The sequence below is a fragment of the Sorex araneus genome, chromosome X (assembly GCF_027595985.1).
Source record: "Sorex araneus isolate mSorAra2 chromosome X, mSorAra2.pri, whole genome shotgun sequence".
NCBI classification, from domain to species: Eukaryota; Metazoa; Chordata; class Mammalia; order Eulipotyphla; family Soricidae; genus Sorex; species Sorex araneus.
The window spans coordinates 113,275,238-113,294,873 of NC_073313.1; the positions used below are offsets into that span (position 1 = coordinate 113,275,238).

Genomic DNA, 19,636 nt, shown 5'->3' on the forward strand with positions numbered 1-19,636 from the left:
AAATACCTAACAGGTAAGCCAAAAATTGGGAGTTGAGCATTATTAAGGATTACAAATACAAAATTGGAAATGTTTCCAATCTATCCTATGATTACTTATCTAACTGGGTGCTCTTTATGGCTGATCCCAGATAAAACCTCAATATGCTTTTTAAAAATGTCTCAGTCATTCACTTTAGGGAGTTATGCCAATAAATCTATTTCCATCTCTAGGCATAATGCTCACTGATGTCACTTAATTTTGATTTTACTCTACTTCACAAAGAAATGACATTTAGATGGCAGACACCAGAACTCCAAGATGATACCAACCATATTACTGAAGGGAAACAAAAGTCATGGCTATCAAAATACAGGAGCTGGGACCGAAGCAATAGTACAGCTAGGGTAGGGTGTTTGCCTTACACATGGCCAACATGGGTTCGATCCCTGGCATCCCATATGGTCCCCCACCCCCTGCACCCCCTTGGCACCGACAGGGGCAATTCCTGAGTGCAGAGCCAGGAGGAACCCCTGAGCATTGCTGGGTGTGACCCCAAAAGAAAAAAATACAGCAGCTACAAACTGGACAGTGATTTAGGATTTCACCCTGATGCCCTGATGGCATTGACAGAACATCTAAAAGAGATTACCACCAGTACTACACTATAGCAATGTGAAGAAAGGGCACATTACTGAAGTTTTGTGGTGTTGACTGTTCAAGTAAATTTGAACTACTACCTTTCTTACAAGGAATTCAAAGATAAGCAGCTATATAAATATCACTAAAGAGGGTCCAGCATGTATAGTCTCCACTTCTGACTAAAACCCTTTTTGACCTCTATCCTTGCATCCTTTAATATCTTTAATTGAAAATAAACACTCAATGAAAGATTACTAGTACCAGAACAAACAAAACAACCTAGAAAACAGAAGAATGACACTTGCAAGGGTCATTATAAGCAGTTTACATCATAAAATAATTCAATATTTAAGAAATTTTTTGGGGGGGTCACACCTGGCTATGCACAGGGTTACTCCTGGCTCTGCACTCAGGAATTACTCCTGGTGTGCTCAGGGGACCATGTGGGATTTTGGGATTTGAACCCAGGTTGGCCGCATGCAAGGCAAACGCCCTATCCGCTGTGCTATCGCTCCAGCCCCCAATCTTTAAGAAATCTTTAATGATTTATGTCTTTAATCATTTCTTAAAGGTTGAAAAATTAAGATCAGCAAGACTTAGGGGGCCGGACAGGGCTTTTGCCTTGCATGCGGCCGAACTGAGTTCAATCCCTGGCACTCCATATGGTCCCTCAGGCACCGCCAGGAGTAATTCCTGAGTGCAGAGCCAGGAGTATCCCCTGAGCATCGCTGGGTGTGACCCAAAAAGCAAAAATAAATCAGCAAGAGTTGGTCAAAGTCAAACAGTGTTTGATTCCAGAAGCCTAGGCTATTTCTTAACTATGCTTTCTTAACTCTTTATGCCATAATCTCATCTCTAAAGTTTGAATGAGTAGCAGGAATCTGCCACAATGAAAAGATTAATGGGAATTCATAGAGAAGGAAAGCAAAACCAGATATAAAAAATTTATATCCCAGTCTATGGAGAAAATAAACAGTAGTTCAGAGTAGCTAGAGAGAAAAATAAACTATCACAGTTAATAAAATTTATAAAATTAAGGACAGATCTCATTAAAGTATCACATAGTTTGAATGTCTACATACATTTGAATATCTTAAAACCTAAAACCTAATATATACTTTGATAAGAAAATATTTCGTAACCTCACCTATTTACTAATTTGGCTCAGTTGTTCCCAATTACTGTTAGTATGAATTAGTGATCTTTTATGATCTATACACAAACCAGAGGGGGGAAATGACTTTATCTCTAAATATTCTATTAATTTTACAGCAGCACAGACACTAACTTGTGAATAAACTTTGAAGAAATTAGTTAATTTCATAAGCCCAGTTTGGTTCCTTATTTCAATACAATATAAACCAAGATAACAGAAAATATACAAAATATTTCCCTGGAATTACACTTTCAATTAAATACTGCATTAAATAAATTCTGGTATGAACTTTAAGAGTCTAACTACAATAGTAATGGGGCACATTTGAAGACAAATATAAACAACAATATACTAAATGTTGCTTAAATCTAACTTGATATAATTATTCTAAGTGACTTAACTATTTTGTTTATAAATCAAAGCCATTTAGAATTACATGTCTTAACATTCTTATGGCTGAGAGTCTCTTGCCCGAGAGTCTGGCTGTCTTCCCCGGGGCCCCTCGGAGTGGGTGGACTCCAGCTTCCCTCCCCGCCCTGAGCAGAGCTCGTGCGGCCTAAGACCTCCGGAGCCTAGCCACAGCCATGCTCAAGGCCCCTCTCCGACGTTCGGACGAGCCTCACGCATGAAGGAACTGGCAGAGGGACGCAGGTGTGTGGGACCCAGGGCTGAGACCTCCAAGCCTGCTCGGATCAGGACTGGGCTTCTTCCACCCAGATTTCCCATTTTCCAGTAGCTAGGAGGTCACACCCAGGGACTGCCCCCAGCACCGTGTAATCCCACCAACGGCCAACATCCAGAGACTATAAAACCAAGCTCCCGGAAGCGACATCTTATAGCTTACTTCTCCCTCTGGGAGAACCTGACAAGCTACGAAGAGTTTCCTGCCCACATGGGAGAGCCCCACAAACTCCCCATGGTGTATTCATATGCCAAAACCAGTAACAACGCTTGGTCTCATTCCCCTGACCCTGAAAGAGTCTCCAATGCGGCATCATTGGGAAGGACGAGTAAAGAGAGGCTTCTAAAATCTCAGGGCTAGGACGAATGGAGGCGTTACTGAGACCGTTCGAGAAATTCGACGATCAACGGGATGATGATGATGATGATGATGATGATGATGATGATGAACATTCTTATATCAAAACTATTAATTTATATAAACATTTATCAAATGGCTAAATTGTCATACTTTTGTACATGTTATTAAAATGTCATTAATGCATTCTTCTAAAGTTCTTTAAACACATTAAATCATTTCCTAAAAATTACTTTGATATATACACGATACTGTTCTGGCCGCAAGAATGTTAAATTTTACTAATGGTCACAATTGTGGTCTAGCAGTCTAAATAAGTTCATAGATATGTCTCTTAGTGATTTTTTTTATATTATCTGACCATTTTATTTTTTTACTCAATGTTTCAAGGGGTTACATACAAAATATGCTGGTAGCAATTAGTCTTGGTAACTAAAGCAACATATATATTTATAATATATAACATATAAATATATGTACTTAAAATATTGCCTTAGTTACCAAGACTAATTGTTGTAAATCACTGTCACTGTCATCCCATTGCTCATAGATTTGCTTGAGTGGGCACCAGTAACATCTCCATTGTGAGATTTGTTGTTACTGTTTTTGGCATATTGAATGTGCAATGGGTAGCCTGCCAGGCTCTGCCGTGTGGGTGGGATATTCTCGGTAGCTTGCCAGGCTCTCCGAGATGGATGGAGGAATCAAACCCAGCTCGGCCGCGACGTGTTACCCGCTGTGCTATAGGTATGTCTATAGTGATTCCTAACTGTTGATGTCTGTAATTAATTTATGTAGGCAACACTATTGTCTTCTTAAGCAAACCATATCACTTCTTATTCTCACCAAAGCTAATACATAGACATTATCAAAAAATGCAGAATTTAAGGATATTTGTTTAAACAACCATAACCATAACCATGCCACTGGACTCCACGCCAGGCTGTTTTCACTCGAGGTGCCCCCAGAGGGGGGGGCTGGTGAGAGCTCTCCCCACTTCAAAGGACCCAGCCCCAGTAGCCGACCTCCATAACCCAACTGCTGCCATGCTCCAGGTCGGTTTCCACACGCTCGGGCCGAGCCTCACATATGAGTGAACATATTCCTGCACGGCCGCGACACATCATAAGATACTCCCTACTCATTTTCCATAATTACCACACCATATTTGATGTAGTTCAGACAGTAGGCAACAAATCATAGAGGAAAAAAAATATATATATAAATATATACATATATATATATATATATATGCCTGACTGGGAACACCTGTAAAGGTGACTAGAGGCCACCCCAAAAGCCTCCATCCCTCTTGGAGATCCCGGCAAGCTACTGAGAGTATCCCGCCCGTATGGCAGAGCAAACTACCCATGGCATACTCAATATGCCAAAAACAGTAACAGTTACAGTCCTCATTCACCTGACTCTGAAAGAGCCCCCAGTGTATCATCGGGTTACACTAGCACACGACAGAAACTAATGGAGATGTTACTGGCACCCGCTCGAGCAAATCAATGAACAACAGGATGACAGTGATACAGTGACAGTGAACTAATAGCAATAATGGAGAGCTGGATCACACAAAACACACTGTGTGTGAGCTCACACAATAAAAATTTTACATAAAGCTTTAGAATAATAGGTTTCAATGATTAACAAATTAGCATAAATCTACACTCAAGACTATTCTAAGAATAACCCTTTTGATTATCAGGACAGTGAACTAATTAAAAACAGACATTTCAGGGTTGTAGCAATAGCACAGTAGGTAGGGCATTTGCCTTGCATGCCGCTGACCTAGATTCAATTCCCAGCATCCCATATGGTCCCCCAAGCACCACCAGGAGTAATTCCTGAGTGCATGAGCCAGGAGTAACCCCTGTGCATCGCCAGGTGTGACCTAAAAAGCAAAAAAAAAAAAAAAACCAAACCCAGACATTTCATAGAAGTATATATGCATACTTTCTACATATATGAAATCTGAAACTACATAATTTATATAAAACAAAAAAACTTCATAGAAATCCTTTAATTTGGGGTATGGTGCCAGCAGGGGATCAACCTGTACCTGCGGGACGAGTGCATCAGCAACCTGATGGTGCCTTCAGGCTTCTTGATACCCCGAAATTACCGCTCTGCCTATGGCCATACTCAACTTGGGACCAAGTTTACCAAGACAATAAACAGCCAAAAGTTACATATATGGGAGCCACGCCCACAATCCACCTCCGGCTCAGCTATACAAGCTCATTTATTGGCCTTATTTCAGAGACCCATATATAAATCTTAAAAGAGATCAAAAGCCACAGTTAATCACAGACCCACACATGGCTGAACAGACTGAGGTGAATCAGAGGGGAGTGCATAGGCCTGGTGGCCCACACAAACAGAGCCTCCATCAACCACTAGCATCCACAATGCAAAATCACCGCCATATTCCCGGCCTGACTCCACTGTCTCAGGACAGACCTCACCAAGATATAATCTGCTGAAAATTCTGGTATACGGGTTTTCTGACTGAAATCTCCAGGCTTTCTCAGACTTGGGGTGAGCTACCTCCCCCCGACTTCCCAATACACATGGAAGCACTGGCAGTCACCCCCATGAACCAACTCTAGCAACACCCAGTAGCTCTACTGCCAGCCTTGCTTCAGAGACCCCTAAATAAATCTCAAAAGAGATCAAAAACCACAGAAAAGCTCAGATCTGTGCATGGCTGAACAGACTGGGGTAAATTGGAGGAGGCGGGTTGACCTCTACATGCCCAAGCAGAGCCCCCAGCAGCCATTTGCTTCCACAATCCAAAATCACCACAATATCCCCTGCCTGACACCACTGTCTCAGGATGTACTTCACCAATAAAATTTTGAAATGTGCTGAAAATTTTGTAATGTGGATCTTAGCACACCAACAACCCTGACCCAGAGACACAGCAACAAGTCCCAGAACACACCACAGTGCTGGAGATCTCTCCAGGCCCCATACTGAGCTAATTTTACCAGGGTGCCCCAGATTGAGCAGGTGCAGTCTCGCCTACTCCAGATGGAATCCCGGTGACCAAGAGCTTCCACAAGCAAGGTCCACATACGCAGGTTCCAGGACTGAATCTCCCTGTCACATGGCGGCAGAGGACCCGGGCTGTCCCTCCCTGGGTCCCCACTCACCTAGTAAACTGGTTGTCATGCCCACAATTTGCCTCCATGTGCCATCTTAGCACACCAACAGCCCTGGCCCAAAGTCTCCCAATTGAATCCCAAGTGGAGTAGTGCCATACAAAGATGTCTCTGGAGCCCAACCATTTACAATCTAGAAATTTACATTTATAATCATGTCCTTGTAAGCTCTTGTGATACTCAAAATGAGCAATGGAAAATAAATTATCTATCATCTGCACCTGGCAGGTAGGCTTGAATGGTGGTGGGAAATTTTGAGCAAAACATAATGCCCCAAATTAGAGAGTACTGGGGATTATTATTAGGACTGGGATTTGGGTGGTGGAAAATGTGCACTAGTGGAGGGATGGGTGTTCCATCACTATATGGCTGAATCTCAAACATGAAAGCTTTGTAACTCTATCTCATGGTGATACAATTGAAAAAAAAATTAATGTGGAGTTCATGCCCAATTCACTCAGCTTCATCAATGGCTGAACAAATAGAAATACTCCTACACTATTTTTTTTTTACATTTCATGGACAAGCAGTACCTTCAAATTAAAAAAAACATTAATTGCACTTTTTTTTAAGTTTTAAAACATATTTTTATTATTTATTTATTTATTTGAAATTCCTCAGTTTTTTTTTAATTCTTTTATTAATTCACCATGTGGAAAGTTACAAAGCGTTCAGGTTAAAGTCTCAGTTATATAATGCTCAAACACTCATCCCTTCACCATTCCACCACCAAGAATCACGATATACTTCCCCCCTTCCCCCCACCTCCCCAGTCCCCCACCCCGCATGTGTAACTGGTAAATTTCACTTTACTTTCACTTTACTTTGATTACATTCAATATTTAAACAAAAAAAAAAATTCACTATTATTGATTTGGAGTTTCTCCCCCGTAAAGTCGATCTGCTGAAAAGAAAGCATTTGGTAATTTGTTTTCCATTGCTGAGAATGAAGAGATATGAGGTCAGGAGGCCTCACTAGCAGCAGCATAGTTTTGGATTTCTGTATTTTAGTATTTTAGTAACTAAGTCCAGAGAAATGTCTGCCAGGAATCGCAACATTGTAAGCTTGTACCTCTCAGCTACTTTATATTCCACATATGAATACTCCTACACTATTAAAAAATCCTTTAATCATGAAAATTATGAATTATACTTCTGAATCAAGAGTCATCTCAATTTTAGAACTTATTTTTACATTGTAGGAAAAATTTGGTATCTTTCCATTTACTTGCAGTAAACCAACACTGACATCTTCTGACTATTTTGAAGAACTACGTATCTCCTTAAAGTATTTCCCAGTGGCTGAAGCTTATCGGCATTTTATTAAGTGTAAGAGAAATTAGTACTTGTTGAATAAGGATTATACAATAAACAACATAATGATCTCATATGTCCTCTTACATCTTATAAAATACCAATTATTTTAAAACATTTTCTGTCACCACAAAAATACAATTATTTATATTGATAAAAATAAAATTTCAATAAAAGATACTCTTGACATTTTTAAGTCTTACTGGGGTCTCTATTAAGACTATTGAGAAGTTCATTCAGGTTATTATAAATATCTTTTAACTCAACAAAACTGCATTATTTGAAAATTTTTATTTATTTGATATTATCCTATAATAGAGAGCACTGTATAAGCTATAGATACAAGTCTTAACTTGGCTGCTTATTAGCTAAGTGACCGAAGCATATTATTATTATTATGTATAATCTGTACATAATTTGGAGGCCTATAAAATATAAATAATAGCTTTTTTTACATCATAGGTTTGTTTTAAAGATGAAATAATTCAATATTTGTAAGTGCCTAGAACTTAGTATCCTGCATTTAGTGAATACTGTGCAAATGTTTTCATAAATAGAATTAGTTTGCTTTCACTGTATTATCAAATAAATATTTTATTAGATAATATACTAAAATCCCCATGTCAATCTTTAATCAAGCTTCATCTATTAATAAATTTTATTGAGTATCTTTATTCAAGATTCTATATGTTAAAGGAAGTAACTTTAATCTAAATGCCAGAATGTAAATGTAACTGCAGACCTCTAAGCAATTGGAATAAAGAGATTCTGACCATTGTTAATCAGGGCTTGATTTTTCCTATTTCTTTATTATATGGAGCGATAGCACAGCAGGTAAGGTTTTTGCCTTGCACGCAGCCAACCTGGGTTCTATTTCTCCGTCCCTCTCAGAGAGCCCGGCAAGCTACCATGTCGTATTTGATATGCCAAAAACAGTAACAACAAATCTCACAATGGAGACGTTACTGGTGCCCGCTTGAGCAAATTGATGAGGAACGGGATGACAGTGCAACAGTGCTACAGTGCTTTATTATCTATCCTATTGATCAGTTAATATGTCTCATTGAGGAGGTGCAATAATTTTTTATTTAAGTTAAACACGACAGTTTGCTGACACATTTTTGTTTTAGCTACATGGTACTTTTTCTAAATACAAGTAGACTTCCAAATAAGGAAAAAAATCAACATACATGAGATCTACTTTTATCAGAGAGAAAGAAAGTAATCCTATTAATAATATTAGCTTCAAATTACCTAAAGCTTAGCTTAGAACTACGCATTTAGATAAAATTATTCTTTCCATTAGATAAAAATCAAGTTTTGTGAAGTAGAAAATAAATGCAAAAATAATAGAATTTGCTATTCATAGAGCAGGAGCATGTTTGTGCTGTGCATTTGAGTCAGAAAATGCAATCATGGATTTTGATGAGTATTATTTTTCTGATGCCAATTGTTGGTATTTATAAATTACATTATAAAATACATTAGCAACAGACATTACAATATTTATAACAGTGTACACAGAAAAATTGCACTAAAACTAAGTCAAATAAAGATTTTGGATAATTTAGATAGTCTGAGATTTTAATTAAACTAAGATAAAAGACTGAAATTTACTACAGTAAGAAGAAAATAAAATGGAGCTAATAATTTTCAGTCATCTTAAAAACCATATAAATTATTATTTACTTAAGCAGAAGCCGACTGATAGTAGTTGCAAGTAGCCAACTATTCACTTAAATAAATCTGATAAAAATAATTTTCTGGTCAATCTTTTAAAACATTACAACTCAAATAATTGTGTGTCTATATATAGATATATGTATGTCTATATATGTAGCAAATATCTATCTTTCTCTCAAAAATCAGAATTTAAATTAATATACTCACTCTTATTCTTATTTTTGGCTGGGAAATAGTGTCAGGATCTAACCCAGTATCTCAGACATGCAAAACATGCACTCTGCCACTGAGCCACATTCCTAGCACTTACATAAGCAATTTTTATGGATATAATTGGGTCATATACATATTATATAAATGTGGAAAATGAAGAAAATAACTCATTTACAATATTTAAGTAGTAAGTATATGCTACCATATTAATGTAAAAACTGATAAAATCCAAACTAATAATCACAAAGTAAAATTTAAGATTTAACAATTTAACAAAGCACCTTGAAATATTCTTTTCTAATCTGTTTGCTCCGCCTTCTTTCTTCGCTCTGCCAGATTATAGGGTGAGATTCTGGCCACCGTTGTTCATCAGTTTGATCCTTCTGGCTTTCCAAGGGCTGTGACAAAAAAAATTCTTTTAGCAAAACAAATGAAAACAAAACCTTAAATAAAACAGCAATTTAATTTCTATTTACCTGCCATGTGAGGGGTGATAACGGTGAATTGATTTCATCTGTTGAGATACTAAAAAATTAAAAGATACCTTAATAAACAAAAATATTTTAATTACCCTTAAATATAAAATAGTTATAGCATAAAGTCATCTATTTTTATACCAGAAATCTAAAGAATTTATCCATTCCTATATTTTAAACTAAAAAATCTGATAAAAACATACATCAAACATATGTCAAACATATATCCAAATAACTTATGTTCTTTAAAAACACATCAAAATTTTTTATCTAATATCATCTAATACATACCACTACTCTAGTAATTTTTTAAGGCCAAAATTAATTTTATATCTAGAAATAGTAGAACAGATATTTATAATATAAAAATAGAAATTACTAAGAAGCAAGTATCACATAATGTTTCTTTCATTAGAGTTCGTTGGTTTAATATCAAAGAGCTTAGGAGAACAATTTTTGCTCACTAATTCTCAAACCTTCCAATCTAAAGTTGAACTGGTCTAGAATTAAAATATTTTTTACTTAGCTTTGTCTAGTGTTATCTACTTTATACCTACTTGAATTTGGTCTAGAGTTGAAATTTTTATCTAGCTTTGTCCTTTCAGGTAGGTAGGGTAAATATAGATCACACATACTGTGATTAGAAGACATGGTGCATAATTAATATCACTGAAAATTTATACAAACAGAATGCTGGCTAAAGTTACTATTATTCAACACTATTGTGGATTTTTTATAGTGCAATAATAAAATTAAAATAAGAGGGATCAGGGGATGTGACTCAGTGGTAAAGCACCTGCCTTCTAAGCTTGAGGCTGCAAGTTTGATCTACACCACTATTACCCCACATGCTGAGTAAGATCCCAGCTGCACCACAATCAAGAGTCCCAGTTACATAACAAAGCATATGACCCCTGCTGAGCACCACAACCATCTGAATACTGCAACAAATTGTGCAAATTTAGGCATCCCAAAAACAATGATGGAAGGCAAAAGGGCTCAAGAAGTGGCTGAAGATAGAAGAGGAAAATTCTGGGCTCATCTCATCTCCACTGACACAATAAATCTCTAACTAGAAATGGAGATATTCTCCTTGAAACAGCAATTAGGATTAGTGATAAATATTTACACTAAAAATGTGAAAGACTCCCCCCCATAGAAAAGACTAAGAAAGGTGGAGACCAGACTGGAGAGAGTCTGGTCATGTACACCACCTCCTGAGCAGTGACTTATGGTAGAACAAGCTATTATAAACAGAGAGCTTCTCCCTAGAGAATGAAAGGTTTCTGCTCTATATTAGGTGCCCTCAACAACTAAGATCTGCAACTAAGAGGCAAAGTCCCACATTAAGCTGTGGAAACATTGAGGCTTTCATTAAAAACAATAGATATGTTGGGAACAGAGATATCAAAATTAAGGGCTAAACAAAGACCCATCTGTCCTCGGATTCAGTGTAAAAAAGCAATTTGATGAGTGCCTAGAGCATATGTAAAAGATTTCCATTTGCTTCATTTAAAACATCAGTCAAGTGCATAAGAAAAGTAGCAATTTCCCTATGAAAGGAAAGTCTCATGATTGTCATCTATAATTACCCACTTTATCCATCTAGTGCTAATACTGGCAGATACTTTACTTGCAAGATCCATTTAAGACACTAGCGGTCAAGACTAAAATGCTCCATCTCCTAAACCCACATCTCAAGGAAGCTCTCGTGGCCAGCAACATAACACTCACCCGTGACATCTGTTCCTAAGATAAGATCACATCTATAGGTTCCTCACACAACTCACACCTTTTACTCTTAACACGGCTTGAATCCATAGAAACCAAAAACAGCTTGTACCCACATCTCTCCACGCAGTTTCACAGCCTCTCCCTTGACTCACACTTGCAATTCCAAAATAGCTCAGGCCAACCAACATCCAGAAATTCATATCTATAGCTCCTGAAGCAGCTTTCTCCAACAGTTTCATTACCCATCTTCCCACAATGTTGGTAGGGCTCACCAGGATGCTACCCTCGCACCCCACTTCATAAACTTTTATACAAACAGATCTTGCAGCCAAGGTTTCAGCCACTATAATCACTGTCATCCCAGAAGCTCAGGTTAACACCTTTGAACTTTCATTTCTAACACAATACCAATAATTCAAGATTGGGAAAGAATTGTTCAGCTAAATACAGAAATAAGCAAACAGAATCAAGCAAAATTAGAAGACAAAGGAATATGCTCAAAACAATAAAATCAGATACCCCCCCAAACCCAATAAAACAAAAATAAGTAAACAATCCAAAGAAGATTTTGAAACAATAGTAATAAAGATGCTCAACTGAACTTAACATATAAGTGTATGACTGAGAATTATAACAAAAGAGAATATATGAAAAATTCCCAAAGAGTAATCATAAAGCTGAAAAACATAATACTTACAATGATTCAATAAATCAGTTCAACAGCACACTAGATAAAGCAGCAGATAAAATCAGAGAACTGAAAGTATGATCAATCAATGGAAGGTAACTCAAGAACCAGCAAACAGAAATATGAATTTTTAAAAATTAATGTAGTTTAAGTGACATTTAACACTGGCATTATTGGGGAAGTAATATGGGAAAATATGGAAAATATAGAAAAATATAGGAAATAATATGGGAAATAATATGGGAAAAGCGAAGAAATCTTATTTAAAGAAATAACTGAAAACACCCTAACCTGAAAAATGAAACAGAGACCCAGAAGCTTTAAGGTGTTCTAAACAAAATGAAACCACAAAGACCCAGAGCAAGAAACATAATGATTAAAATGGCAAAGCTTAAAAACAAGGAGAGTGTTTGAAAAAAAGCTAAAGAAAAGTCAAAGTTTCACACAAGAAAACTCCCATAAGACTTTCAGCAGATTACACAGAAGAAATCTTACATACTAGAAAGGAATGCTATGATATATTCAAAGTGCTATTAAGTTTTTATTTTCCCAAGAAATTAATTTTACTTTATGAAACCAAGTCTTAAGTTGCTCAATAAAGAAAAAATCGGGGCTGGAGCGATAGCACAGCGGGTAGGGCGTTTGCCTTGCATACGGCCAACCCAGGTTCGAATCACAGCATCCCATATGGTCCCCTGAGCAGCGCCAGGAGTAATTCCTGAGTGCAGAGCCAGGAGTAACCCCTGTGCATTGCCGGGTGTGACCCAAATAAAGCAAAAAAATAGGAAAAGACTTCTAACCAAGAGTAGTCCATGAAGCAAGACTGCCATTCATAATTAAATAAAGAGCTTTTCTGAAAAAAAAAAAAAGCGATAGCACAGCGGCAGGGCGTTCACCTTCCACGAGGCCGACCCCTCTTGGAGAGCCGGGCAAGCTACTGAGAGTATCGCGCCTGCACGGCAGAGCCTGGCAAGCTACCCGTGGCGTATTGGATATGCCAAAAACAGTAACAGTAAGTCTCACAATGAGAGACGTAACTGGTGCCCGCTTGAACAAATTGATGAGCAACGGGATGACAGTGACAGTGACAGTGACAACTAAATACCCTTGCAAGATACCCTAAAGAGATTTCTAGAAAATAAAGACTAACTCTTTTGGACCCGGCTGTGGAAGGAGCATGATGGAGGGGCCCGAGGGAGCGCCCTCGGACCCCAAGCAGCCCACTGAACTAATTCCGGCATGGGACCAGAGACCCCACGGCGTGCTGAAGCTGTGGGACCCGGGCATCCCCCAATTCTTTTAACCTGTCTCTCTCTCAACTCCTCCCTCCTGAGCACAGCGCAGGGGCCGCAGTTTTCCTGAGCGCAAAACGGAGACGCCGAGCCTCTCTCTAGGTTTCTCCATCTTATGAGCACCATAAAAGGGTAAAAGTTTATAGTGATGTTATTTTTGGTTGTACTTTCCCTGGACTTTATACAGAAACCCAAAACCGCGCGGCCGCAGCAGCGGCCGCGCGACTTAATGTCATCTTAGTATGAGCAATATGTAATGGTTCCTTTCTAATGGGGCGGACTTTTGTGGGAGATCCTAATAGTAAGTCTGTTGCTGAAATATTGAAGGCAATCAAAGTGGTAGCCATCTCACTAGACTGAACTAAGCTATATCCCCACACCGGCTGAGAAGAAATTTTCTTCTTTCTCGGGAAGAAACGCGGTGTGTCATCAACTACAGTGTGATGTCCATTAAGCAAACAGACCTGGTGGCGTGGGAATGGGATATAAGGGGAAAAATTATGTACAAGGAACAGCGGGACGCTGGTGGAATCTCGAGCCGGAGCCGACACCAGCGCAAGACCGTCGGTTCCAGAGACTGCTTGCAGATACTCTACAAGTCTATCAACTAAGCCAGAGCCCCACGCCTGCTGATGACGGGAAATAACCATCCTTTTCGGTTTTTTTTTCCCTTGTCAGGCAGCGTGGCGATTACTAAAACAGGCGTGAACTCGGTGGCGCGGGGCAAGGGGGAAAAAGAAAAACTATGTAACAAACAGCGGGACTTAATATCTCTATATTCTTAGCAATGGAGAACTATCAAATGCCTCCTTGGCAATAGGACTGCTTTTCTTTTTTGGGGGAAACCCCAACAACGGTAGTGAGTTGTATGTTGAAACATGGAATGTAATCGAAATAAGGCGTAAACGAAGTGAAACATATCATGTGCAAGGGTTGGGACTGGGGAGGTGGGAGGGGGCGGCAGGTATACTGGGGGGGTTGGTGATGGAAGATGGGCACTGGTGAAGTGAAGGGTGTTTGAGAACTGTATAACCGACATAATCCTGAGAACTATGTAACCCTCCACATGGTGATTCAATAAAATTTAAAAAAAAAAAAAAAAAAAAGAAAATAAAGACTAACTACATTTAGGAGGAACAAGAAAATACAAAGAGGTAAGTCTCATTAGCAAAAGTAAACATAATAGGGGTAAGGAATTATTGATAATTCCTTATTGATAATTATTGATCAAATTGTTGATAATTATTGATTAATGATTATCAAATTATCGAATCATTGATAATTATTGATTAATGATTATCAGATTGTTGATAATTATTGATAATTATTATCAATAATTATTGATAATAACATAAAATGTTATTATGGAGAGTAAATGACAAAATATTTAGTCTACAGAGTGCTTGCCTTGCCCGGGCAATCCAGGTTCAATCCCTGGCACCCCATATGGTCCCCCAACCCCCAGCTAGAAGTGATATCTGAGCATGGAACCAGGACTGATTACAACACCACAGGGTGTTGCCCTAACTCCCCTCCAAAAACCATCACAAGTAATAAACACAATAACTAGTAAAGGAATACAAAAAATAAAGAGGGGGTAAAATGGCAAATATCAGAATCAAAATTTAGGACAAAAGAAAAAAATGTGGACAGTTACAATAATTACAAGATTAGTTTATTACCAACTTAAAATAGTTCATATACATAAAATCTTTAGCATGAACTGCATGGTAACCTAAAAAAAACCCATAGTAGAAAAGAAAATTCAGCGTAATCAAAACATAACACAAAAGGAAGTATCAGAATTCAAGAAAAGAAGAACCAAAAAACAAAGTTGAACCACAAACACATCCTGAAAACAAGTTAAAAAATGCAATAAAATTTGGGCCGGAATGATAGTACAGCAGGTAGGGTTTTTGCCTTGCACACGGCCGACCTGGGTTCAATCACCGACATTCCATATGGTTCCCCAAGCACCGCCAGGAGTAATTCCTGAGCACAGGGCCACGAGTAACCTCTGAGCATTGTTGGGTTTGACTCCAAAAAAAGAAAAAAAATGCAGTAAAACTTGATTCTGTTAGTTATCTTAAATGTAAATAGATGAACTAAAGATAGGTAGTGGCTATATATATACATATATATATGCATATATATGTACACACATACATATATATATTCACAAAACAATACCAAGGGGCTATAGTGGTATAGTGGCCAGTGCACTACAGAGTGTAGGGCATTTGCCTTGAACGTGGCCAATATGAGTTCGATACCCAGCATCCCATATGGTCCCCCAGGCACCACCAGGAGTAATTACTGAGTTCTGAGCCAGTAGTAACCCCTGAGCGTCACTTGGTGTTACCCAAAAATAAAAACAAACAAACAAAAAATACCAAAGCCAAAATATGGCTAAAAGGACTGGAATACCCACTTGGCATGATTAAGTCTCACGTTCAATCCTTGACACAGCATGTGTCCTTAAGTCAGGGGTATGCCCCCTCCCTCCCAAGAATTTAATCAGAAATAGCTTCCAAGCACTGTTGGGGGTGACCACAAAACAAAATTCATTTAATTAAAAATCCAACTATATACACTGTCTTAAAGATACCATTTCAGCTGTATAAACAAGAACGACAGACTCAAGAGAAGTGGTAGAAACAATATTACAAGCACATGTAAATCTAAAAATTATAAACAGAGAAAGATATACAAAATGGAATTCCAAAAGTCTACAACTGAGCAAGGAAAATCTCTTTAATAAATGATACTGGGAATACTTTTCTTACTTACAAGAAATAAAACTAATGCTTAGAATCAGTGAAAACTATGATTCCCAGGAGGAAAATGGAGAGGAGTAGAAATACTTTGGGTAGTGGAATGCAACTGAAACTTCAGTAGTGGAATACTAACAGTGACACACATACAGAGGTGTGAATCCCTAAAACTCCACAGAATTGCGAGCACTTGTAAGTGAATGAAAAGCAATTTAAAAACCTTTATCTATGGGACTACTGTGTGCCATGGAGGCAGGGGGAGGGTAGGAAAGGGGGGGCGTACCAGGGATACTGGTGGTGGGGAATGTGCACTGGTGGAGGGATGGGTGTTTGATCATTGTGTGATTGTAACCCAAACATGAAAGCTTGTAACTATCTCATGGTGATTCAATACAATTAAAAAAAATTAAAAAATAAAATAAAAAATAAAAACCTCTATCAAAATTAGTTTAAAATGGAATAAATACTTGATGTATGACCTGTAAAAGCATATGATATGTAGTAGAAAACATAGGTGAACTCCTCTTCAATATAGTACTGGAAGTACTTGCGATAGCTATTAGACAAGAAAAAGAGATTAAGGGCATCCAGATAGGAAGGGAAGAAATCAAACTCTCACTATTTGCAGACGACATGATACTATATCTAGAGAAGCCTAAAACCTCTACTAAGAAACTCTTAGAAACAATAGACTTATACAGTAAAGTTGCAGGCTACAAAATCAATACCCAAAAATCCATGGCCTTCATATATGCAAACAATGAGGCAGAGGAAAGGGACATGAAAAAAGCAATCCCATTCACAATCGTGCCCCAGAAAATCAGGTACCTCGGAATCAGCTTAACCAAGGAAGTAAAAGACCTTTACAAAGAAAACTACATAACGCTACTCCATGAAATCAAAGAGGACATGAGGAAATGGAAACATATACCCTGCTCGTGGATAGGGAGAATCAATGTTGTCAAAATGGCAATACTCCCTAAGGCATTATACAGATTCAATGCGATCCCTATAAGTATACCCATGACATTCTTCAAAGAAATGGATCAAGCAATCCTAAAATTCATATGGAATAACAAACGTCCAAGGATAGCTAAAACAATTCTTGGGAAAAAGATGATGGGAGGCATCACCATCCCCAACCTCAAACTTTACTACAAAGCAGTAACAATTAAAACAGCATGGTAGAGCCGTAGACCAATGGAACAGGGTGGAATATCCCTACACACAACCCCAAATGTATGACCATCTAATCTTTGATAAGGGAGCAAGAGATGTGAAGTGGAGCAAGGAAAGCCTCTTTAACAAATGGTGCTGGCACAACTGGACAACCACATGCAAAAAAATGGGTTTAGACCTTGACCTGACACCATGCACAAAAGTCAGATCAAAATGGATTAAAGACCTCAACATTAGACCACAAACCATAAGGTACATTGAAGACAAGGTCGGCGAAACCCTCCACGATATTGAAGATAAAGGTATCTTCAAAGGTGACACGGAACTAAGCAATCTAGTAAAAATAGAGATCAACAAATGGGACTACATTAAACTAAAAAGCTTCTGCACCGCAAGAGATACAGTGACCAGAATACAAAGACTATCCACAGAATGGGAAAGGATATTTACACAATACCCATCAGATAAGGGGTTGATATCAATGGTATATAAAGCACTGGTTGAACTCTACAAGAAGAAAACATCCAACCCCATCAAAAAATGGGGCGAAGAAATGAACAGAAACTTTACCAAGGAAGAAATACGAATGGCCAAAAGGCACATGAAAAAGTGCTCTGCATCACTAATCATCAGAGAGATGCAGATCAAAACAACTTTGAGATACCACCTCACACCACAGAGACTAGCACACATCCAAAAGAACAAAAGCAACCGCTGTTGGAGAGGATGTGGGGAGAAAGGGACCCTTCTTCACTGCTGGTGGGAATGCCGACTGGTTCAGCCCTTCTGGAAAACAATTTGGACGACTCTCAAAAAATTAGATATTGAATTCCCATTTGACCCAGCAATACCACTGCTGGGAATATATCCCAGAGAGGCAAAAAAGTACAATCGAAACAACATCTGCACATGTATGTTCATCGCAGCACTGTTTACAATAGCCAGAATCTGGAAAAAACCCGAATGCCCCAGAACGGATGACTGGTTGAGGAAACTTTGGTACATCTATACAATGGAATACTATGCAGCTGTTAGAAAAAAGGAGGTCAAGAATTTTGTAGTCAAGTGGATGGGCATGAAAAGTTTCATGCTGAGTGAAATGAGTCAGAAAGAGAGAGACAGACATAGAAAGATTGCACTCATCTATGGTATATAGAATAACAGAGTGGGAGACTAACACCCAAGAACTGTAGAAATAAGTACCAGGAGGTTGACCCCATGGCTTCGAGGCTGGCCTCACGTTCCGGGGAAAGGGCAACTCAGAGAAGCGATCACCAACTAAATTGTAGTCGAAGGCCATGTGGGGGAAGGGAGTTGCGGGCTGAATGAGGGCTAGAGACTGAGCACAGCGGCCACTCAACACCTTTATTGCAAACCACAACAGCTAATTAGAGAGAGAAAACAGAAGGGAATGCCTTGCCACAGTGGCAGGGTGGGGTGGGGGGGAGATGGGATTGGGGAGGGTGGGAGGGACACTGGGTTTACGGGTGGTGGAGAATGGGCACTGGTGAAGGGATGGGTTCCCAAACTTTGTATGAGGGAAGTATAAGCACAAAAGTGTATAAATCTGTAACTGTACCCTCACGGTGATTCTCTAATTAAAAATAAATAAATTAAAAAAAAAAAGAAAACATAGGTGATGACTTTCTTGTTATCTGCCATAGAAATGTCTTTGGGGATATGAACCCCATGGCAAAGATAATACAAGCTAAAATAAGCAATAGTACTACATCAAACTGAAAAGATCTGTGATTCTCTTATCAAGATTTTGACATTCTCTCACATGCTGGGGAAAAAGGCAGTTCAGATAGAGAAGGGAAGACCAGGTAAAATGTGGTTGGAGATCCCACACAGGAAGGGAGATGCGTGCTGAAAGTAGACTAGAGACTGAACACGATGGCCACTCAATACCCCTATTGCAAGCCACAACACCCAATTGGAGAGAGAGATCAAAAGGGAATACCCTGCCACAGCGGCAGGGTGGGGTGGGGGGGAGATGGGATTGGGGGGTGGGAGGTATACTGGGTTTATTGGTGGTGGAGAATGGGCACTGGTGGAGGGATGTGTTTGCGAACATTGTATGAAGGAAAAACAAGCTCAAAAATGTGTGAATCTGTATCTGTACCCTCATGGTGACTCACTAATTAAAGAGAAAATAAATTTAAAAAAAAGATTTTGACATTCTTCAAAAAATTAGGAATAGAAACACCATATATCTGGTGATCATACTTCTGGGCATTTAATCAAAGAATAAGAAAACACTAATTCAAAGTGATAAATGCAGAGGTAGGTGA

At 38.6% G+C, this 19,636-nt stretch overlaps 1 protein-coding gene across 5 annotated transcripts in view; it reads right to left on the reverse strand.

The window, feature by feature from the left end:
- LRCH2 (leucine rich repeats and calponin homology domain containing 2) overlaps positions 1 to 19,636 on the reverse strand; it is a 168,528-nt gene that overhangs the window by 25,303 nt on the left and 123,589 nt on the right. For all 5 annotated transcript variants that reach the window (XR_008627376.1, XR_008627375.1, XM_055122537.1 and 2 more), the window contains exons 12-13: positions 9,676 to 9,724; positions 9,481 to 9,597 (exon numbers count right to left, since the gene is read on the reverse strand). Coding sequence is in view for 3 of the 5 variants with exons in the window: in XM_055122537.1 (XP_054978512.1) it covers positions 9,481 to 9,597; positions 9,676 to 9,724 (166 nt within the window). In the remaining 2 variants the exon portion in view is untranslated. The remainder of the gene's footprint in view (positions 1 to 9,480; positions 9,598 to 9,675; positions 9,725 to 19,636) is intronic.